This window comes from Beauveria bassiana (genome assembly GCF_000280675.1).
Source record: "Beauveria bassiana ARSEF 2860 unplaced genomic scaffold BBA_S00014, whole genome shotgun sequence".
Classification (NCBI taxonomy): Eukaryota; Fungi; Ascomycota; class Sordariomycetes; order Hypocreales; family Cordycipitaceae; genus Beauveria; species Beauveria bassiana.
This window is the reverse complement of record NW_007930849.1, coordinates 142581-164470: the sequence shown is the minus strand read 5'-3', so window position 1 is coordinate 164470 and position 21890 is coordinate 142581. Positions and strand designations below refer to the sequence as shown.

The window sequence follows — 21890 nt, the reverse complement described above, 5'->3', positions numbered from 1 at the left end:
CATGAACCAAAAAAGAAACCCTTTTTCGACTTGAGACGAACAGGATGAATTATTGTAGTCTGTAAACTGCATAATGGCCAAACTCCAGCATAAAAGGTTACTTACTATGTTTAAAAGAACGGGACGGGAAATTGCGGGGACGCTCGGTGATCCTCGGCCCAAGCGGCTACATGGAAAGTTGTAGATGCGCCCAACGGGCTTGGGTTCAAGCCAAAGCATCCTTTGATGAATTATCTTGCATTTAACAGCCAACCATTATGTCTGACAAGACGCCGAGCAGAGGCCAAGCCGGTGCCACCACCACAGGCGCAAACGCCGCTGCAAACGCCGCAGCTTCTACCAAGGTGCAGCAAGTAGACAGCAAAACCTACATTGTCGACTTGGCTTCAGCCTTTAACATTGGCACAGGTAAATTCAACTTACAAAGCCCAAAAAAAAAAAGGCCCGCGTGCGCCAAACATTGTAAATAGACGCACGCGCCGGAGCCGCCGTTCTGAGGCAGGGGCTAACTTGGACTGCGATGTTTGTTTGATCAGTGCCCAACGGCGGCTACGTCGCCGGACACTTTCTCGCCGTCGGGCTCGCCCACGTCGCCAAACAATACGGGCATAGCCACGTCATCTCTGCACACTGGGATTTCCTGAGTCGTTCAGAGCCCGGTCGTGGGACCATGATTGTTGACGAGATCAAGATTGCGCGCAACATGTCGGTGCTGTACATTTCGCTCTACCAGGACGGCCAACTGACCGAAGCGCCCTGGATCTCCGCCGGCGCCCGGCGCGTCATTACCGCCTCTGTGACCTGCCGAGACATGGCCGCCGAGACGGGCCAGTCATTAATCGGCGGCGCAAGCAGCGGCAGCGGCCCGTACGCCCCCGTGCCGCCGGTGGATCTTGAGCTTTTGCCGCGCGGCCAGGATCCTCACTGGCAGCTATTCAAAGCTCCCAGCACGTTTCGCCCAAACCAGCACTGGAACATGTACGAGCAGAGGATCGATTCAGCTTCCTCGGCGGAGGGGGTGCTCGACATGTGGGTGGAGTACCGGTCCGGGGAGCCCATCGTGAACCTCGACCTCGCGTACCTGGCCGACGTGACGCCTGCGATTTGCACGTACGCCCTGCAGCGCGCGCCAGCCAACGCTTCGCAGCTGTTGCCGGCCTCTGTGTCTTGGTACCCGACGCTCAACATCCACATGGACTTTAAGAAGAGCTTGCCGGCCGAGGGGACCCGATGGCTCCGCGTGCGGACGTCGATTGCAGAGACGAGGAATGGCCGCTACGGCTGCGACGTGGACATTTTCGACGCCGAGGGCGGCATGGTGGCCCAGGCTCGTCATGTGGCCATGATTGTGGACATGTCACGTAATACGGCGAGCCGAAAGACGTCGAATTTGTAAAGGGGAAAAAATGGATTCCATCGACGAGGCGGGCAATAGAGTTGTTACCCCCAGCGTACCAGGCGCCTTTACGGGGGTATTTGTTTAGTTGCGGGAATCGGATTAGAATTTTTAGAGTTGGACAAATCGTATTCAACTTGCACCATGATCGATAGATCTTGACGCCACGATATGTTGTGTAACCGCACGGTACTATGCTGAGCTCAGTGGCCCGACTGGTGAGAGTTGAGGTGACATGTCAAACTTGACCAGGTGAACATTGGACGTAATTATCTTTGACTACCCAATAGTACAACCATCTGCGCTGCCTGGAACATGATGAGTCAATTACGATCCCTCCACCTCTTGTGTAACCGCGACAACAAGTCGGTCACAACCATTCGTCGAGGGCAGCCGTGCCTCCTCTTCCCACACTGCCTCGATAAACGATAGTCTTCCCGCTGTTTTGGTAGCACCCTTCCATCTGAATCGTGAATCAGCCTGCTCAAAGAGTGACTCCCAGTCCACCGCCTCCCGTTCCCGTGCGTTGCAAACAGTTCTCATTAGCTGGTCCATGGTTCTTACACTCTTCTCGTCACTCTGTGGTAGAATACCAGGTTGTGGCAGGACGTAGTCGTTGATGACTACCCGAGCACCCGGCTTCATCACTGGCACGAGCGCCTTGAGAGTGGCGACGGCATACTTGTCAGAAAAGGCGTGGAATACGTGGCGGAAAAAGTAGACTTTGGCTTCCACAGGCTGTGGATTGAAGCAGTCGTGCGCCGTCAGCGTCACCCTGTCCGCCAAGTGCTGGGGAACCTGGCCAATCGCTTTCTCGGTTCGCAGTTGCGGTTTTTCCTGTACGATAAAGGACAGCTGCGGGAAGGCTTCTGCGAGCGCAAAAGCGACATGCCCCTGACTCCCTCCAATCTGTTGTGCGTAAACCGAGTTAGCGGTGACTAGAGCATAATCTTAGATCAGGTGTCACATACATCAACAACCTTGGCCGCGCCGAGTTCGGCCCATGGGTAACCATTGATGGTATGCGTCAGGTCGAATCCATCACGGTCGCCATGAGCTTCCATCGCCAGGCCATAACGCTTCATTCTTGTTTGGTCCGATTGCATAAACTCGAAGAATGAAGTATTGTTGCGGTATGCGATGTTGACGCCCTAGAGTCGAGCATTGTTAGCGGACAGCATCGGTGGTCTTCTCACCAGGTATGCGTACAGTCTCATTAGGCTCTTGAGAACCAGGCCACTTTTTCATAGCCTCCACAGTGTTGACTATAGGCCGAAGAAGATCGGTGGTGAACATGCCGACCCAGCTTGCCACACTCGGGTCCTCCAACATGAGCAGGGATGATCGGCTGTGTGCGACGTGGTTTGGGATGGGCTCCGAAAACAGGTAGTTCGCCATTGCGAGGCGCAAAATGCACTTCAAATCGGAAACAATCACCTTGGTGCCTGTGAGATGCTCTATTTTGAGAGCGAGGTCGGCATACGGTATGGATCCGGTGGGAGGCACCGCTTCGGCGACGCGGAACTCGCAGATGGCCTCGAGGGGAATGTAACTGACCGACTAGCATTCTCGGTAAGTTGCCATGCATTTATTGATAGTGAATTGTACTCACGTTCCATGCTAAATTCTTGAGGGTATCTTTAGGGCCAACAAGCAAATCGTGAAGCTCCTTGGTCAGCGCTATCAGCTCGTTCCGGGTGGCCTTGTCCGGAAGGTCTAGCTCATCCAATGCAAAGCTTGTAGAGCCACCCAACTTAAAAGAGGGTGCATCCAGATGTTTCTCATTGAGGCTATTGGTGAGAAGTGTTGTTTTTGTTCGGATTGCCTCAGACAGAGTAGCAAGGTGCGTCACAGAGCCTCGTGGCGCTGTGCCATTACCATTTGTTGTTGGTGGAGAACCATTAGAAGTAGTGCCAGGCATTTCGATATTTTCTTTCCACTGTAAAGTTAAAAGCGAGAGACGGCGATTCACTCGAAACGATGCAGGTCGGCTTGTTAAGTAGTTAGAGGGACAAGGTCCAAGGTACCTTGCTCTGGCAGAGCCGGCCTGACACAGCCCAGACTACTATCCTTGCAAGGTGGCGTTTGTAAAAACTGGCGAACAATGCACCATCTAGTATCACGTCGATAGTCCCACTGGAGGAGAGATGGAAACTGCGGGATGAGATGGCGCGCCACACACCCGGAGTATCATGGTGCTGGTGCGTTGGCACGTGAGCATGATGAGGAGCATGCATCAATCTGGCTCGTTGAGATGTGACTGAGCCTTACCAGAGAACTTTTCGAAGCCAATCAAGTTTGTCCTCGGAACTTGGCTCTTTGTTGTTCTTCTTGTTGGATGCAAGTGTCGCAGCATCCTCTATATGTGACGAGGCTGGCGGGGGCATGCATGAGCGGGCGTGTGGTGGACACCTTTTGTTGTCCTGTGACCACGCTTTTAACGTTTCTTTTTGCTCTTCTGACTGGCGTTTGCCAAAATTTGGGCGCTCCCTGTGTTGCGCTGCTCGTTGGGCGGTGGCAGGGTGCGACCAGCCGGTTTGCGCGTCGATCAACAATGGGTTGAGAACCGTGTTGACAGAGTTGCACGACGCAAACCTGCTTTTCCAGACAAGTCTTCTATGAGTAACCCGATAGGTCGTGGCCTATGCGCGCGCATACGCATCAAGACTCTTGTGCTCCGACGTACCGTACGGATACAGTTGCTGACTTGCGAGTCTGCGACAGAAGCAGTGGGAGAGATAGGTGCGGGCGGGCGATACCCGGGACAAGCTTCACCGCCATTGATGCCGAGCGGACGCACGAGCATCTTTGACGCTGAGTAGATTGTTCAACAGAAGAATCCATCAACATGTCCAGATAGCCTTCACGACGATTCAAGAGAGCGCAAGTAGTCATTACTAGTGCTGGTTACGCAGCGTTGTTAGCCGATCAGGTAGGATGGAGTGGTCGATCCTGCCTCAGGGCCCCCTCAACTGGTCCGATGCTACCCTGACACCCTGGGTGAGTCGAAACTGTAGCATAGCATTCTTTATCGCACCACAAATCCCCGCCCGGGTTCTATTGGCTCGGTATTCATCGCCAGTGATGCTGATTTTATTCAGCTGTCAACCACCGGGATGCACAGCATCCAAAAGGGCTAATTTCTCCGTCGTGAGGCTGAAGTGGTCTGACTAGTGAAGCGGCTCGGGAAGCCAGCCGGGCCACCCAGAACCCACACAGCTGCAGCAACAGTCAGCTTCTCCCAATTCTGTCCTTTGGGGCAATTGTGACAAGTACCCGAGACTTGTTGCAGTTACGACTGTTTCCAAATGCGCCGGCAACTACTCTGAGCCCTCGCTAGAGGTTCTCGACTTGCCCGAACCAAACGGGTGCTCCAGTGTTGGCTGCAGCTACGACAAACCGGAGCTGTCCAGGACAGCTGCTGGCGCTCAGGATAGGGGAAGCGGCCATCGAACCTCGAGCGGAAAAACGAAAACGAACGAGTCAAAAATGCCGAGTTCAGAGGTCAACGTAGCCATTGTGGCTCTCATCATCTCCCTGATTGCATTGACGGCAACGTTTATGCAGGTTCTCCAGCAGTACTACGCCTCCGCCGCTGGCTACTCGCAGTGCAATGAAAAGGTCATGGGCGGCTGGGCCAAAACCAAGACTAGACGCTTCTCTTGGGAAGAGCTTCGATACGAGGTGCAGTATGATGCACCCGTCATCTTTGTTTCTCCTCCACTCAACCAGCGCGGCCCGATTCCTGATGCCCCAATACATTTTCTGGATGGCACGCGCGAGAGCATGGAAGACACATGGACTACGCCTGAGCAGGACCCTCACAAGAATCTATCGGCCAAGGATCGTGTTCATACTGCAGACAACGAGCGGGTATCGTGGTCGGTGCTCCTGTACGCCATTCAGGGGATGGAAGCTGAGTCGCGCGAGTGGCAGAAGAACCAGTATCCCCCTCCCGGATCGCCGACGGCAAAGTACGGATTGTCTAGCACGCCCCCATCGCTTCGAGAGCATCATACCCTGACGGTAGCCCTGCAACGTAAAAGGAAGAGCTGGGATACCATGCCACCGTCCATGACGAAACCATATGCTACCACAGCCATGTGCCACATGATTGAAATGCTTGCTGTGCTGGGAATTTACTGGAAGGAATTCGACCGACGTCGCGATCGATATTGGGCTGAAGGAAACGGGTTTCTTGTTCTGGGCGAACGAAATGACTTGGGAATTGTGTTTTCGCTGCAAGTCCACGGCAAGTCCACCTTTGAACGCAACAGAGTGATTCCTGTCGATTACGTCAAGGAGCTTGCTTTTGGTTACGTGCCCACGATATATCGCGACACCATCGATCACAGCCGGCTCAAAGTACCGAGTGACATGCCGGAGAATCTCAGTTCGCTGCAAATGGGCCGCGAGCGAGAGCTGGCAGAGAGCTTGACGGTGATTGGGTGCAACACGAATGCAGTAAACTATTTTCTGGAAGACGGCCATCGCACGTCGCACATTTTCCCCATTGCATTTGAAATGCTCGGCATGCTTAGCCAAAACTTCCACATCAACAACAGCAGCTTTACGTATATCCCGAACCCGACACCGTACAGCCTCGACAAGCGCTCATTCTCACTGCGTAAGCTCTTGGAAGCGTTCAACGTGCACTTTGATGCAGACGTCAGCACCACGCGCAATCACATTATAGTCGAAACTATTCGTCACCATGTTGAGGAAGTTTTGGAGCACTACTGGGAAAAGGACGGTGCCCAGCGCCTGATTTGTCTCCGAGTCTTGCACATGGCCATTGATGCTGCAGACGAAATTTTGACTGCAAAGAGCAAGGATTCGATGGAACCGTATGGGGAGACCCCGAATGCTAGTCATTTTGCTGTACCTCAGTTGGTCTACTCCAATGACCAAGGCGAGACTTCGCGACAGGTTATGCGTCGGGAGGCGGTGCAACATGTCTTGCGCTCTCACTTTCAAGAGGTTCTCCGACTGCTTAACGAACAGGACGAGCGGGCTGAAGCGCAGTCTCTGCCACTTCATCCTGCCAACCAGTCCCCCACCTCACCGTTGCAGTCGCGGCCGCGTGAGAGAGTTGGGCTGCGCACTGCGCCACCACCCACCTTTAGCAAAGTAGACGACGCCAGCCCGGATGAGCGCCAGCAGCTTCTGATGGACGTGTATTTTGAAGTGGTGCGCCCGCGCGTCGTGGAAAAAGCCACTGTTTCGACGAGTCGTAGGGCGAGTCTGACACGGACACGCCCGCGGAGCCTGCCGAGCATGCGCGGCGCGCGGAGCATCTCGCGGGGCCACAGCTTGGCGCCGCGCCCGAGCTCCAGCCGCGCCGGCTCCTCCACCGGGGGGTTCGCGGCTGACAATGCCCCAACGGCGGCGGCTCCCGACGGCGAAAGCGACGCCGATGTGGCCGTGGCCAGCGACGTCGGAGATGAGGAAGCGGAAGACGGCAACGGCGTGGCTGCTAGCGCGGCAAAAGGCGAAAAAAGCTGGGTGCCGCTCGCGGCGCAGATGGCCTCACATGACGATATTTGGTGCACGCTGGTGTTTCGAATGATTTGCTGGCTGATGTTGCATGATTTCGACAAGTTGGACGTGCAGCTGCCCAAGAGTGAGCTCCTCGGCAGCCGCGTGCCCGTATACATAACATAGACTGATGAGCTGACATAAGATTGGACTTTTGGCATGACTGGAATTTTTGGCATAAGAGCATGGCGATTGTTTTCTGCAGAATATAGTTTCAACTAAAACATGTGTCTTCACTAGTTACATTGTGTTCTAGCTCACCATTGAGAACACGTATAACCCCACTATAGACTGTTCTCATGAGAAATAGGTAAAATTGCGTAAACGAGGCCCATCATAGTATGCGCCAGCATAGGGAGGAGCAAGACCGCAACTCTGCCATAACTATTTCTGCCATTACCAATTGGTGGCATCACCACTGGTGGGGGCTTTCGGGAGCTTTCTACGACGACTCGGCATGTTCGCAACCAGGTGAGGGGTATCGTACAGCGACTAATAAAACTTGTGCATGGACATGGGATCGCGGAAAATGGATCATGTTACGCGGGAGAGTTTACATGGCCTAAGTAGAAGAGCAAGAAGGGGAGCATTCGCGTGACTGCATGCTTGGTGCCGCTGTGATTCTGCAGCTCGAGTGCAGAGAGCTGTGTGCGCCAAGCATTGACTGAGCGCTCGTCGATGACCATGAGAATTATTGATTACAAGCCCACACAACACCTTATCTTCGGGGCAGGGGATATTGGGGGTCTTATAAGTGTCATGACTGGAGCCTGTTTGCCAAGGAGCGCAGTCTCGACGGCAAAAGCCACGCATTATGGAGCAGCACAGGCTCAAGTCGAAATTGAAAAATCACGGCCACGGATCCAACATGACCGGCGGTAGCGCTGTGCGGGGAAGCCTCTCCGCCATGCTCCCAAAACCTTCCGTTCCTGGCACCCAGCCTGCTGGCACCCTTGCACGCGACGCGACGGGATGGTGCAAGGCAAAACCGCCTTGTCGTCAGGCTAATGCAGCGCCATCGCACTATAGCTCGGCGCCAAACCGAGGCCGCTCCGTAGTCCGGATTGAGCAGGCCCTTGTTTCGACGCTGTCATCCAAGACAGCAGGCTGAGCAGTGCAGGCGCCTACCAAGCATGGTCGGTGGATTTTCTTTGTCAGAAATGGATTGCAGACGAGGGCGTGCTGTGATGGTGTCAAGGTAATCCAGCCAACAAAGATGAACTAGGCCCATCCTTGGCAGTCATTACCTAGAACCCCAAAGGCAAAGAGCCCATGAGCTGTATCAAGTACAGTCGGGTGGCAGATGACGGGCTTCATCTCCATATAATGATAATGGGCTGGTTGTGGGAGCATGATAGAGGGGTCTCTGGAGATATTTTCTTATTCCCTTGTTTGGATGTTCTCGTTCGGACCGAGTCGGGCGACACAGACGGCGGCGCGAGACGGCGGAGGTTTGGGTGTGAGTACTAGTGCTAGTGCTGCCTGCGAGACAAAGGGTTGCTTTATCTGTGTTGTTCCCTTGATGTCCTGACGCAGAAACAGTCTGGGCTGGCACGGGTTTGGGTTTTCCTCCATGTCTGTCCGATCCCAACATAAGCGTTCGGCGCCCAGACCGTGAATTAGTATCGGGACGGTCGTCGTGATGCTGGCGTTGGGGAGATTGCCGTGGCGTATGCAGACATCACGAGATGGGCGTTCTTTCTATCATTGATTGCGTGTCGGCGGAAGGGGAGCAGCTTTATCGAAACACACAAAGCTTGCGCACGCGCATGTATGTGCTGTATCGGTACGGTAGGAGGGAGGATTGGCTGGTTGATGCAGAGGGTTTGCATGATCCTGATGGTCAAGTGTCAAGTGGTCTCGGATGGCTGCAGCGGCAAGTGCCAGCTGGCAGACTAACAGGTCAACAGCGTGTGGGCGGGTGGGATGAATGCAGTGGCTGGCTACCTACCTTACCAACGGGGTGACAAAACAGATCGCCGGTATAGCTAAGAATACTCACTTTTCCAAACATTAGAATTAAACCACAACTCGTTATCAGTCCTTAGAATACTATTTTAATATAGAAGTTAGAGTACATAAATTTACTAGATTTATTATATATTTTTACTGCGTGTTAAAGCTTGAAAATTTCGCCTGACACTTTGCCGTGCGTAGTAGGCTACCGGCGGTCTGTTTTGTCACCCTGATGCTTACCTACCTACCTTAGGTAGTCAGGGCTGTATTTTGGTGGAAGGGAGGAGTAGAATGCGCTGTAAATTGCAGGACGTGCCCAGCGCAATTCAGGTGTTCCTAGGGCACTTGCGGGCAGCAAGGGAAGGACCTGGCTCCACACGACGCCCTCCGGGTTGGCAGAGTGCTTGGTCTGTGAAAATTCTTTCACTACCTTAGTACGTGCCGAGTCATTATTTTCTTTGTTAAATTATGTTTAGTCATGGATTTTCGCACCATTCTGGAATGTTGATTCATCTCGAACAGAAAGAAGAAGTCTACAAAGAGGGATGTTTGCGAGGACACAAGCTGACATACCTGGTCGGGTAGGTATCTAGGTGCCTCTGGGTAGGGAGTCGGGACAACCCCTCCTTGATGCGGCGCACTTGGCCATCCACGCCATCGTGGCAGCGACTGTCAGCTTGTCGGGCTGTGGTTTGCTGTTGCATGGTTGATTGGTTGCATGGCATGGCAAGAGTTGGAGGGCAGCGTGGTGCGTGGGCAGACAGGCAGCCCACTAAAATTCAGTGTCTTCGGTTACCCCGTTTGCTTGCATCAAGCCAAGCCCACTCTCGCGGCCATCCTTCTGCGTTCAGTCTTCACTGGACTGGTGCAGCCCCTTGCCTGCTCCTCTTGTCTCCCATCTCCCTGCCATGCATTCCCCATGCCATGTCCAGCAATGGTTAGCAGCGCCCGAAATTTCCTAGCATCAACGGTAAATTACTTTGCAACAGCGCCAGTTTGCCCGCACCGACCATGTACCTCTGTCTGTGCTGGGTTGGGCCTGCAGCCTGCACTCAGTCCCAATCCCAGTCAGACCTGGCCCAGCGCCTGCTCCTGCAAGCAGCAATGGCTGAATGGACGGACAGTCAGCCAGCAACCTCCGTTTGTCTGTGCCCACAATCCGCCTCCTCGATTTTGCAAACCCCCGACTCTCCGATGAACACCTTTTTTACCGACGCATCTTGACCTCCGACGCTCCCTCCCTGTCACTTCGGTCCTCTGGCGCGTCTATTCGCGCTGCCTTGTTTTCTTCGTCGCGCACCATCTACCGCTAGCAACTAGGCTTGTGTGTTGGCTTGATGGCCATTGCATTATCTCTCTAGACCACTCCCCTCAACGCCACTAAAAACAGCCTACGACGGTCACTCTCGCCAACCGAACCTTTAGCCTGCCTGCGCGGCTCCCGGCGCCTCAAGCCTTGTCCAATACGCTTCAATACCCGCTGTGAATGAGTTTGCTCGACTCTGCCGCCACGCAGCATGAGATCCTCGTCGTCGCCGTCGGTCGCCGGTCCATCCCGTGCTCTCGACGCACGCCGGCCGCGCAGTGCCCATACCCAGACGCTTGCCGTCAATATGGTCGAGACTCCAAGCCAGCAGGGTGCCCATCACTTTCAGCTTCATGTAAGCGAATGTGTCGAAACTAAGACCGTCACAACAACCACTCGCCTCACTAGGAAATTTCCGCAAGTCTTTGTTCGTGATCCTACGCCCTTGTCCACTCTCGACACCAGGGAGTACCCTCTGGCCATGAAGCCGACTCCCCCGGAGTTGGCAGGCTTCTACCTGACGCACCCGGGTCAGCTCGATGATGATGAGTATTTTAAACAAGAGGCCCATGAAGACGACGAGCAGGTCCAGCATGTCAAGTCCGAGGCCGACGACGACGCCGCCATGTCTGCCAGCCATATTCCCGTACGCAAGCAATCCCTGTTTCACCATTTCATTCGCGGCCTTTGTACACTAACCTTCTCTCTTGTCAGTATACTCATCGGCAGAGTGCCAGATATGCACGTCCTACTTCGGAGCCGCAGCAACCCTCTTCCCAAGAACCGATTCCCCTTCGCCGCTCCAGCCGGCATTTCTCCGTCTCCCCTCACGAGCACATCACTCGCCGCACCAGACAATCCCGACCCTCCCTTGCCGAGTCCTCCACCTCTGCACCTCAAGAGGTCAAACCTTCCACCACCCGCCAGACCCGATCCTCCTCCCGCTCTCACCACGTGTCGGATAGGGCTCGTCGATCTGCCGCTCAACTACAGCCTGCTACTAGTCGCCGACAGCCCAGTGATGGATCTCGCGCCAACACCAATACCGGGTTCCTTGCTACCCCGGATACGTCTGCCATCTTGGGACCATCACAATCAAGACCTGCCAAGGGCAAGGGTCGTCAGTTGGATGTTGTGCAAGATTCGCGAGAGACAACTCCCGTGACCCAGCCTCAGTACGATGCCGCCAGCCCCGCAGAAAGCGACGCCCACACAATATTCAGCAGCAACGTGGCGACACCTCCCATAACTGATGCCGATGCCGAGCCCTTTGGAGATAACGACGAGTCCCTTCAAAGATCGATTCGCATACATCAACGACCATCAATTGATATTGTAGCCGCCCAAGATGCTAGCTTGCCGAGTCCTCGACTGTCCCCCACCTTGGCTGCCGGAACACTACCGGCTGCGGCCGATGATACCAATAACGGTCAAGTCCCAATTTTCAATGCTTCCAATCACTCCGCCTTTCCTGCCACTCAATCAACCGACGACATGGGTTCCATGGAGCTTGCGCCTATGGGTTACGTATACAATGACTGTCGCGAAGTGGGACGCGCTCGCGCCCCCTTGCAGGTTGATACCCAGTCCTTGCTGGAGGCGTTCGATTCCATGAAGACAGAGATGAAGACGTTTATGATGTACCAATTTCTACGACGCTGTCCTCGGCCAACGCTCCGTGTTATTGCTGATACCGTGAATCCAGCTCTGAAGTGCGATTTTCTGAAGCAGCTCCCTCTTGAACTTGGTTACAACGTATTGGCCTATCTCGATTACCGCGATCTTTGCCGTGCCGCTCAGGTCTCCAGGCATTGGCGCAACATTGTCGATCGCAACGAAACTGGCTGGAAAGAACTTTTCGAGTCTGACGGCTTTACATTACCACTGGGAGAACTCGGCAAGGCAATTACGCAAGGATGGGGCTGGCAGGACCCAGCCGGCCCAACAGGCCATGAGCGCGATTTGAGCATGCACAGCCGCCTCATTTCTTCCGAACGGGATCTCGTTCGCTCTGTTAAGAATGAGAAGCTTTACCGGACTCGGGGTGCAAAAAGAAAGCGAGGCATTAATGTGTACACTGCGGCCGAACGATCGAAACGTCGTGCTCATGCCAACGATGCGGCTACCTCTCGGGACGACAGAGCAGAGTTGGGGTTGAAGCAGCACAAATCTGAAGGGCCCATCTCTGCGGCCAACGCTGCTGCTTCAGTCGTACCAGACCCCCAGCTCGGGTTGCCCAGCCTCCGACAGCTGCACCTCTACAAGTCTCTGTACCGCCGTCATCACATGATTCGCCAAAGTTGGACGAGCGGAAAAGTCAAGCCTAAACATGTGGCATTTGCTGCGCATCCAAACAACGTCATCACCTGCCTGCAATTCGACGAAGACAAGATTATTACTGGAAGCGACGACACCCTGATCCATATTTATGATACACATACAGGCAAGCTGTTGAAGAAACTCGAGGGACACGAAGGTGGCGTATGGGCTCTACAGTACGAGGGCAACATTCTTGTTTCTGGCTCGACGGATCGGTCAGTTCGAGTATGGGATATTGAGCGAGGCTTGTGTCAGCAGGTATTCTACGGTCACACCAGTACCGTTCGCTGTTTACAAATTCTCATGCCTGCGGAAACTGGCCGCACCCACGATGGTAGGCCCATTATGCAGCCAGAGAAGCCGTTGATCATTACCGGATCCAGAGACAGCCAGCTCCGTGTCTGGAGGCTGCCCGAGGTTGGTTCAAGACGCTACATCCAGACTGGGCCGCCGGCACAGGAATCCGACTGTCCGTACTTTATCAGAGTTCTCGCTGGCCACACACACTCGGTGCGCGCCATTGCCGCGCATGGTGACACCCTTGTGTCTGGTTCTTACGATAGCACTGTGCGAGTTTGGCGCATCAGCACGGGCCAAGCTGTGCATGTACTGCATGGACACGCACAAAAGGTCTATTCAGTAGTGTTGGACCACGAACGTAACCGTTGCATATCTGGCTCAATGGACTCGTTTGTCAAGATCTGGGACCTTGACACGGGGGCATGTCTGTACAATTTGGAAGGCCACAATATGCTTGTTGGACTCCTCGATTTGCGCGACGAGCGTCTTGTGTCTGCTGCGGCAGACTCGACTTTGCGCATTTGGGATCCCGAAAATGGCAAGTGTAGACATACGCTGATGGCGCACACTGGAGCCATTACATGTTTTCAGCACGACGGTCGCAAGGTTATTAGTGGTAGCGAAAAGACGGTCAAGATGTGGGATATTCGCAGTGGCGAATGGGTGCAGGACTTGTTGACTGACCTGCGCGGTGTGTGGCAAGTCAAGTTTGACGAGAGACGATGCGTAGCTGCTGTGCAGCGTGGTGATTTGACTTATGTCGAGGTATGTTTTGATGTTGGTGTTGGATTTGAAGCGACCACTAACAATTTGGTAGATTTTGGATTTTGGCGCCATTCGTGATGGCGTTCCTCCGGAAGAACTCGGTACGCGCAGAGTGCTCAACGAGGCTGAAGTACGCATGATTGAAGAAGGGCCATAGTCGACACGAGGCCATTCTGCAATCGAAAACGAAACTATGATACCCACTACATTATACGTACAAGGACGGCACAAGGACGGTGCGACAACCGACAACACCACCTAGGCCGTGGCAAAAATCGAATATTTACGTTTGGCTATCAAAAACTTGCTTACTTTTTTTGACCTAATGTTTTTTTCATTTTCAAGGCTGTTAAAATACGGTATATTTCTCACTACACATATGTGTTACGGATTACGATGTTCATTTTTTTTCTGCGGCGGTGGCATTTTGTTTTTCTAAGGATGGTTATGTTGTTTCTCGTTTTCTGGCATGACTCTTTTTGCATTGTGTTGCATTGTTTTTGCGGAAGGATTCCAAAAGAAAAGCATTAGCGAAAGAATATTGCATCCTTGGCTCAAGGAGAGATTGCAATTCATGTTGTTTACAAGTTTATGGCTCCTATGACTTTGCTTGCGCTGTCGAGGATTGTATTGGAAAGGCTCACATGATATTGATGTTACTGTTGGACCGAATCGGTGTAGCCTGTATTTGCTAGATTGAAATGGCTTCATATGGGGAAGAGCATCATGCAGGATTAGTTGTACGTACAGCTGAGATGGAAAATAGCAAAAAATGATATACATTTTTACGTGCAGTTTGATCAATGTGCGCTGCGTACTTTCTGTGAATACTGGTTCAGAAAGATACCTGCGAGATACAATTGGGCCACCAATGCAGAAAATGCTACGCAGCCGAGTTTCTCTTTGTGCGACGTACAACAACCGGATTCCTTTTTCAGTCCAAATCTTTGTCGAAGCAATAATCGAGATGTTCAATCTGTTAAACACAGTCGTGGTTTTATTGTATCAAGCCAGATGCCCAGGACTGACGGCAGGTCAATAACAGAAGAAAGTTGTGCATGTCGTCGCCCCCCTCGGCTGTCAAAAAAGCACATCTATATTCAAGTGTAAGCACTTGGTTTTTGGCCCCCAAGACATGGCGTATAGAAGGAACCTACCTAATACAAGCTCGATCCCGCAGCTTGGTTTAATTAGAAAAGAGCATAATTAATAGCGCGCCGTCCATTAATTACTACAGGGCAGGCAATTAGGGATGAATCGCGTGGGGTCTTTTACAGAGGGGACCAGAAATAATAAGCTTTATTCTCCCTCTGCGGCGGCGGTCTGGAAATGGGTTGACGAGTTTCACATTTGTCAAGAGCTGCCGGTGCAATCACCATCCCACGGGTTTTTCTTTTTTTAAAAAAAAAATGTTCTGGGAGGTCTTTTGCGGTAATTGTTTCTCGTAATTGAGCTTGTGTAATGGTTCCGGGGATGACGTCGTCTGCACACAAACCAGTCGCCGCCGCCGCCGCCAAGCCGGACAGCCTCATCCGCAAGGACGACGGCCTGGCCTACTGGCGCAACGCGACGCCCGACGTCGACGGCATGCTCGGCGGCGTGCCAGCCATCTTTGGTCCCATTTCGCGCGTCGACCTACAAGGTTCGCGCACCTTTCTCGCGCGTCTCGGCATCGGCAGTGGCAGCCGCAGCCGCAAAGTGTCAAACTGTCTCGAAGGCGGCGCCGGGTATGACTTGTCCCCCCCCCCCCCTCCATTACCGGTTTCCTCTCCACCATTGGTCTTTTTTTTTTTTCCTCGATTCGACTAAAATAAAAAACACAGGATTGGAAGAATTACAAACGGCTTACTGGTCAATGTCGCAGAACACGTCGACGTCGTGGAGCCCATTGCCAAATTCACAGATGCGTTGCGCGGCAAAAAGGGTGTGCGGCGTGTTTTCAACATGGGGCTGGAGGATTGGCGGGGTGATGATGACGACCACGACGACCACGACGACGGGACGACGAGGTACGACTTGGTGTGGACGCAGTGGTGTCTAGGCCACCTGACGGACGAGCAGCTCGGGCGCTTTCTGGAGCGGTGCAGAGAGGCACTGGTGCCGGGGACGGGCGTGATTGTGGTCAAGGAGAATTTGAGCACGAGCGGCGTGGATGTGTTTGATCCGGTGGATAGCTGCGTCACAAGGTGCGTGAATCGTTTTGGACGTGTTGATGCCGGGCAACGTGGGGAGGGGGGGGACTGACCATGATGCAGACACGAAGAGACTTGGAAGAGCATCTTTCAGCGAGCTGGGCTCAGGATTGTCAAGGAGGAACCTCAACGCGGGCTGCCGGAGACGGGCAAGGCACGGCTGCTGCCGGTAATGATGTATGCGCTACAACCATGATCAACACACACACATATACACACACACATGTACACACACACATATACACACATTCTCGTACATTCGTACGCAAGTCGGCGTAAAAGAAAACACCATTGTTCCTTATTCATATGTGCATTGGGAGGAATACACTACAAACATGATTCGACCCTCCACATCCCCTACGCCTTTTCGTACTCGTCCGCCATGGCCTTGCCCGCCGCACGCCCCGAAAAGATGCACCCTCCCACAAAGGTGCCCTCGAGGGAATTATACCCGTGCACACCGCCGCCTCCAAAGCCCGCCGCCTCGCCCGCAGCGTAGAGCCCTGGAAACGGCGTCTTGTCGGCGCGCATCACCCTGCTGTCGAGGTCCGTCTCGATGCCGCCGAGCGACTTGCGCGTGAGCAGGTTCATGCGCACGGCAATGAGCGGCTTGTGCGCCGGGTCGAGCAGCCGGTGCGGCGGCGCGATGCGGCTACGCTTGTCAGGCCAGTAGCTGCGCCCGTTGTGGATGAGCATGGCCTGCGCGTCTTTGCTGTATGGGTTGTCAAACTGGCTGTCCCTTGTCTCGATAACCTCCCGCATCGCCGCGATATCGAGCGCCGGGCCGTTGCGCTCTTTCGCCAACGCGTTCATGCCCTCGACGAGCTCCTCGAGCGTGTCGCGCACAACAAAGTCCTTGCCGTGCTTTTGAAAATTCTGCACGGGCACAGTGCCCTTGCTGCTAAAGATGCGCTGCGTGAGCGTCTGCCAGATGCTCTTGTTGGTAATGTCGGGGTTCTGCTCCGAGCCGGACAGCGCAAACTCGCGCGCGATAATGGTCTGATCGAGGATGAACCAGGTATAGTCGTAGCCAGTGCTGCAAATGTGCTTGAGCGTCGCGCGAGTGTCACTGCCGGGAAAGAGAAATGGCGGCAGCCGCTTGCCGGTCGCGTCGAGCCAGAGGGATGATGGCGCGGGCAGGATGCGGATGCCGTGGCCGGGCCAGATAGGGTTCCAATTCTGCACGCCTTCCGTGTAGTGCCACATGCGGTCGCGGTTGATGACGTTGGCGCCGGCCGTCTCGGCAATGTCAATCATGCGGCCGTCGACGTGCGCAGGGACGCCGACGACAAAGTGCTCAGGAACCTTGGGTCCCAGGCGATCGACTGGCCAGGCCTTTTTGACTGCTTCCACGTTTCCACCGATGCCGCCGGATGAAACGAGCACAGAGGAGCCAAAAATCTCAAAACTGTCAATGACCTTGCGCGACGACTTGATGCCACGCGCCGAATCGTCCTCCTCAAGAATGCTTCCCCTCACACCAATCGCCCTCCCGCTCTCGTCCGTAATCACCTCGTCCACCTGGTGCCTAAACTTAAATACAACACTTCCCTTTTTCTCCGCCGCGACAACCGGCTCCTGAAAGACGCGGACGACTTCAGGCCCTGTGCCCCACGTCAGGTGAAAGCGCGGGACCGAGTTGCCGTGGCCGTCAGCGCGCCCCGCGCCGCGCTCCGCCCAGCCGACGTTGAAAACGAACCCCATGCCGCGGGCGCCTACATACGCCTCCATCTCGTCGGCGGCAAAGTCGACGAATGCCTTGGCCCAGCGCCGCGGCCAGTAATCCTCCACCTCGCGGTCAAACTGGGCCGAGTCGAACCAGTCGCGCATCGCGAGGGCACGCGAGTCCTTGATGCCGAGCCGGCGCTGCCGCGACGAGTCCACCATGAAGACGCCGCCGAGCGACCAAAATGCCTGGCCGCCCAGGTTCGCGCGGTTCTCCTGGTCGAGGATAATGGTGGGCACGCTGCGCTCAGCGAGCTCAAACGCGGCGACGAGGCCGGCGAGGCCTGCGCCGACAATGATGACGGGCTTCTTCTGCGATGCTTCAGCCGACGCCATGGTGTTTGATGATGACGAAATCGTTGAACAATTGATGAAAGAGGAGGTGGAAGCGTGAGCCCTCAAGTACCTCGAGGCGGGGGGCGACTGATACGACTCCGCGGAGTTCGATTCTGGGGAAGTCGCGAGAGGTCTGGGGGTAGCTCACTCCACTTCAATGCAGAGTGGTGCCGACGCCTGCCGTGTGTGGAAGAGACGGCAATTGGTGGTGCCCGTCACCGATATTGCTGGTAATATTTGATAAAGAGAGGGCTTTTCGGACATTTGTCAACTTGCAGGATGAGCGTAAAAGAGAACAAGAGATGCTCTTTGGTTCAGCAACAAGTCCGTCTTCAATCTCCGGTCCCGCTTTTCTCCATCAACAACCTCGGCGCAAGTGATTCTTTTCGATAATGGGTGGCGAAAGAAGCCTGGCTAACGAATGCAGCGAGGCCTTCTTTATTACTTGGTATTGCAGGATAATCAAAATGTAATGGGCAAAAAAAGGGCTTCCAGCATCGGCCACGCCTGCCTGATCAACAGGTCGACATCCACAGTCATTCTCATGTGGCCCACTGCCTCCACTCGCCCTGAAAAGACCAACAAGGCGTCCAAGGGCCTATCAAAAGTAATCCCGAAAGGCCAACAAGGCGTCCAAGGGCCTATCAAAAGTAATCCCGAAAAGCCATCCTGTCACATCCAGCCCTTTTATAAATCTATACATTATGTACAATAATGGGCCCCAACATTGTGAATGCGGACCATTCGTAGCGGCAGCCGTCCGAGCCAATCCCTCGCCTATTCTCCATTACTCTTCTTCGACTGGCCCGCCCCCTTCGTAATCGGCTTCGACAATGACGCTACCATCAGGTGGGAAGTGAGAGAGCAGCAACACACTCGTGGCAACGACAGCAATTGCCTAGCATCATGTTAGTGCGACCAGCCCATATGCCCAAGGTCATCGATACGTACAGCATTGCAGAAGAATGTCGCATACGCCTCCCTTCTTTTGGCGAGTGCGGCGAATACAAATCCAAACAGCCCTTGTGTGGACAGACGCGCAATATTTTCCACTAGAGTCACGGCGTTGAGAGCATCCGCGCGTTGCGAGTCGGGGCACATGGATGTGATGACGCCCTTGGCGGCCGGCGCAGATCCCGATCCAAAAGGCAGCAAAAATGCGGCTACAGTGAGGGATTGATTAGCAGAGGAAGACGGCAAATGCGTCGCAGACATACCCAAATAAATGTGCCATGGTTTCGTAGCAAATGCTGCTACCATAGTAAAGCCACCATCAACAATGAGACTCCAGCGTAAAAAGGTCAAGTCAAATTGGGGGTCCAGTTCTTCTTCCTCTTTTGATCGCGCAGGCTTCACTGGCTCGTCGCTTGGAATCGTGCCCATGCTCGAGTCGAATTCTCGCGGGTCTGTCGGTAATGAGTCGGGCGTCAGTGTTCCATCAGTGCCATAGCCCTCTTCCCTCGCAGGCTGCTGCATGCTGCGGGCCCGCTTCGAGGCCAATAATCGTCTGCCGAGCGTGATGGCGCGGGGAAAAATGACCAAGAGAAAGATGCCTCGCATGAGCGCAAACTCGGACATGAGCAGGCCATTGCTCGCTTGGTTAAAGTTAAAGGCAGCCGTGGCATACATTTGAATCAGGAGAGGGGCGTAATCGGTGGCCAGCTGCACAGAAAAATGTCAGAGCTCGGATCGCTTATCCAGACAGGAGATGGGCTGCGACGTACCACTCCTAGAAAGATACCAGCACAGAGGAAAACAACTCCGTAATGTTTGGTAAATTTGCCGCTGGCCAATCGCAGGTTTTGAGGCGCCAATATACGCAATGGCTCGAGGAAGCCGGCAGAACGCTCGTTGGCCTTGGGCTTGGGAGGCGGTGGTATATAGGGCAGAGACACGAAACAGTAGACGCAGGATAGGAGAAAGAAGCCGCAGGCCACGTCGAATGGTGCTCGAATTCCGAGTGTATCTCCCAGCAAGCCGCCAGCTGAGCTGCCGTTAGCCTTGATGCAGTACTAAATGGGGCAATGCTGTGTGTGAGTGATACTTACAAAAGTTGGCCAACGACTGTCCCAGCATGAAGCATCCCTGCAACATGCCAAAGACGGCGGTGCGACGCATCGGGGAGACAACCTCACCAGCAATGATGTTTATGACGAGGCTTGAACATGTCAGTAATCATGCATCAGCGCATGGTGCGCGGTGAGCACAACGTACATGTAGCCCGAAGGGCCACCGAATATAGTAATTAGCTGCGTGGCCTGGATGATGTTCATGCCAAGTGTCTTGCCGGCCATGACACCAATGATTTGCGCGAGGACACGGACGGCCGGCACAAACGTCTGGAAGAGGATTGCCGTTTTTGCACCCCATTTCTTGACGGCCCATCCGGCAACAAACAGATTCACAGTTCCTGAGACGACATGTCGTCAGCGACCGATGGGTTGCAGGCAGTTATCCACACATGTGCGAATAAAGAGAAGGAACAAGTCGTCGCACTCACCACAAAGCGTTGTCGTAATACCGAGAATACTAAACTGCGTTGCCGTTCCGGCGGCAATTTCGTTGCGCGCGCATCGGTCGCCGTCGCCGGTATACGGAGGGTGGTGATCGTAGTAGGCGTTGCACGTCATCAGCCGAAAGACGTAGAGCAGACTGCATGTGGGTTTGTGGTTCGAGTCAGCCTTCTGTTTACAAGACTACTTACTACAGGAGCTGGGTGCGTACGGGACTTGGGTAAAGTTAAACGACAGAGAAATCAGAAATCCGGCGAGCAGAATGCGATTCTCGACGTGGAACACGGAATCCAGGCACGATCTCGAGCGATTCTGCTCCTTGGCGCCGCCATTGCGGCCATCTGCGGGTGATGATGGTGGTGGTGGCGCTTCTGCTGCGCCGGGGTTGCCCGGGAGTAGCGGTGTCCTCTCATTGACATGCATTTTTCTTTGGTGCCTTGCTGCGTATTGCGAGCGAGACTCGAAGAATGCAAGTAGAGGAACAAGGGGAAAGAAGGAAAGGAAAGAAAAAAATCCCAGATAATTAACTTAGCAATGATTCCCCTCCCCCGCCATTCAGATGTGGAAATTGCGGCGTTGGGTGATAGAGATAAAGGAGGAGAAAGAGAGAGAGAAAGGGAAACAGACCCGGGCCTCCGGGGCTGGATGAGGGAATGAACCAAGTAAATGTCTTTGGCTGGGCCGCTCCCGGCCCCGGGAAGCAAGTCCGCCTTTCTCAGCTTGTGTCTTGGGAGATAATTGTTGTGGTGGTGGTGGATCTGCTTCTTGTGCTAATTGATCAACAGCGGGCAAAAACAATCAATCAGAATCGCGTATTGCAACGGCTGAGTGGCGTGGGCAAAGAGAAGGATTCAGAACCTGCCAACAAATTGCGTAGGTCGTCTGTGGACTGTGGTTGCTTAATTGGCCGAGTCCTTTTAGCGGCATCGGCGCTCCCTCATTGCAGAAAGAAACGACGACCCGGTCCGAGACATGTCTGCCAGTCAGACAATATATAAACTGCAAGTCTAACTCTGCTGCACCTTTCATGCACCCTGTCGTGCCTGTCTATTACACACCAATTTAAAACACGACTACATAGCTTGCTGCTGGAAAAAAAAAATTCGGCAAGACAAGCCGCCAGCAAGCATTGCGTCTCGGACAATCTTTTCTTTTCCAGGCCAGTTTGCTTTTCGTCAGTCTGCTTCCCACAGCCGCAGGCTTGCTCATCTGCGTTCAGCCTTCGTCACTGGTCAATTGTTGCCCATTTATTGCCGTTGTCCATCACTCGTATTCGTCGTCATCACTCGAACGTTCACCTTCATCAATATGACCACCTTCACAGAGATATGGATCCCTTCGACACCCTACCCCTTCTCAAAAAGCCAAAGACGTCGCTCTGTGCAGCCTCGTACATCTCGTCGTCGATGCTCCCGTTCGCCCTAGGCGCTGCCGCCGCCACTATCGTAAGGGCGTCCGTTTTGTCGTCCTTGGGCTGCCGCACTGGGCAAAGCTCTCGGTCGAGTTGGGGTCCAAGAAATCGCCATCATGCATCCAGGTCTAAG

General features: G+C 54.0%; 8 protein-coding genes across 8 annotated transcripts; 4 read left to right on the top strand and 4 right to left on the bottom strand.

The window, feature by feature from the left end:
* Positions 1 to 257: 257 nt before the first annotated feature.
* BBA_05393 (thioesterase family protein) lies at positions 258 to 1396 on the top strand (the record flags this gene model as incomplete). The annotated part of the gene is made up of 2 exons (XM_008600490.1): positions 258 to 408; positions 537 to 1396. 2 exons carry the CDS (start codon positions 258 to 260, stop codon positions 1394 to 1396), a joined length of 1011 nt encoding a protein of 336 aa, XP_008598712.1.
* A 327-nt stretch (positions 1397 to 1723) lies between these two features.
* Positions 1724 to 3317, bottom strand: BBA_05392 (O-methyltransferase-like protein; the record flags this gene model as incomplete). Its single annotated transcript, XM_008600489.1, has 4 exons — positions 1724 to 2305; positions 2368 to 2547; positions 2606 to 2956; positions 3009 to 3317. 4 exons carry the CDS (start codon positions 3315 to 3317, stop codon positions 1724 to 1726), a joined length of 1422 nt encoding a protein of 473 aa, XP_008598711.1.
* A 1568-nt stretch (positions 3318 to 4885) lies between these two features.
* On the top strand, positions 4886 to 7060 carry BBA_05391 (modin protein; the record flags this gene model as incomplete). The annotated part of the gene is made up of 1 exon (XM_008600488.1): positions 4886 to 7060. One exon carries the CDS (start codon positions 4886 to 4888, stop codon positions 7058 to 7060), a length of 2175 nt encoding a protein of 724 aa, XP_008598710.1.
* Positions 7061 to 8314: 1254 nt separating this feature from the next.
* On the bottom strand, positions 8315 to 9594 carry BBA_05390 (uncharacterized protein; the record flags this gene model as incomplete). The annotated part of the gene is made up of 6 exons (XM_008600487.1): positions 8315 to 8635; positions 8687 to 8829; positions 8937 to 8986; positions 9139 to 9299; positions 9383 to 9386; positions 9464 to 9594. 6 exons carry the CDS (start codon positions 9592 to 9594, stop codon positions 8315 to 8317), a joined length of 810 nt encoding a protein of 269 aa, XP_008598709.1.
* Positions 9595 to 10407: 813 nt separating this feature from the next.
* BBA_05389 (WD domain-containing protein) lies at positions 10408 to 13737 on the top strand (the record flags this gene model as incomplete). The annotated part of the gene is made up of 3 exons (XM_008600486.1): positions 10408 to 11150; positions 11201 to 13580; positions 13633 to 13737. The coding sequence occupies 3 exons, from the start codon at positions 10408 to 10410 to the stop codon at positions 13735 to 13737; spliced, it is 3228 nt and encodes a 1075-aa protein (XP_008598708.1).
* A 1316-nt stretch (positions 13738 to 15053) lies between these two features.
* BBA_05388 (DUF858 domain-containing protein) lies at positions 15054 to 15968 on the top strand (the record flags this gene model as incomplete). Its single annotated transcript, XM_008600485.1, has 3 exons — positions 15054 to 15307; positions 15404 to 15766; positions 15836 to 15968. 3 exons carry the CDS (start codon positions 15054 to 15056, stop codon positions 15966 to 15968), a joined length of 750 nt encoding a protein of 249 aa, XP_008598707.1.
* Positions 15969 to 16129: 161 nt separating this feature from the next.
* On the bottom strand, positions 16130 to 17833 carry BBA_05387 (FAD binding domain-containing protein; the record flags this gene model as incomplete). Its single annotated transcript, XM_008600484.1, has 1 exon — positions 16130 to 17833. The coding sequence occupies one exon, from the start codon at positions 17831 to 17833 to the stop codon at positions 16130 to 16132; it is 1704 nt and encodes a 567-aa protein (XP_008598706.1).
* Positions 17834 to 18620: 787 nt separating this feature from the next.
* BBA_05386 (major facilitator superfamily transporter) lies at positions 18621 to 20769 on the bottom strand (the record flags this gene model as incomplete). Its single annotated transcript, XM_008600483.1, has 7 exons — positions 18621 to 18731; positions 18785 to 19495; positions 19558 to 19817; positions 19882 to 19991; positions 20048 to 20243; positions 20334 to 20485; positions 20558 to 20769. The coding sequence occupies 7 exons, from the start codon at positions 20767 to 20769 to the stop codon at positions 18621 to 18623; spliced, it is 1752 nt and encodes a 583-aa protein (XP_008598705.1).
* Between the last annotated feature and the right edge of the window lie 1121 nt (positions 20770 to 21890).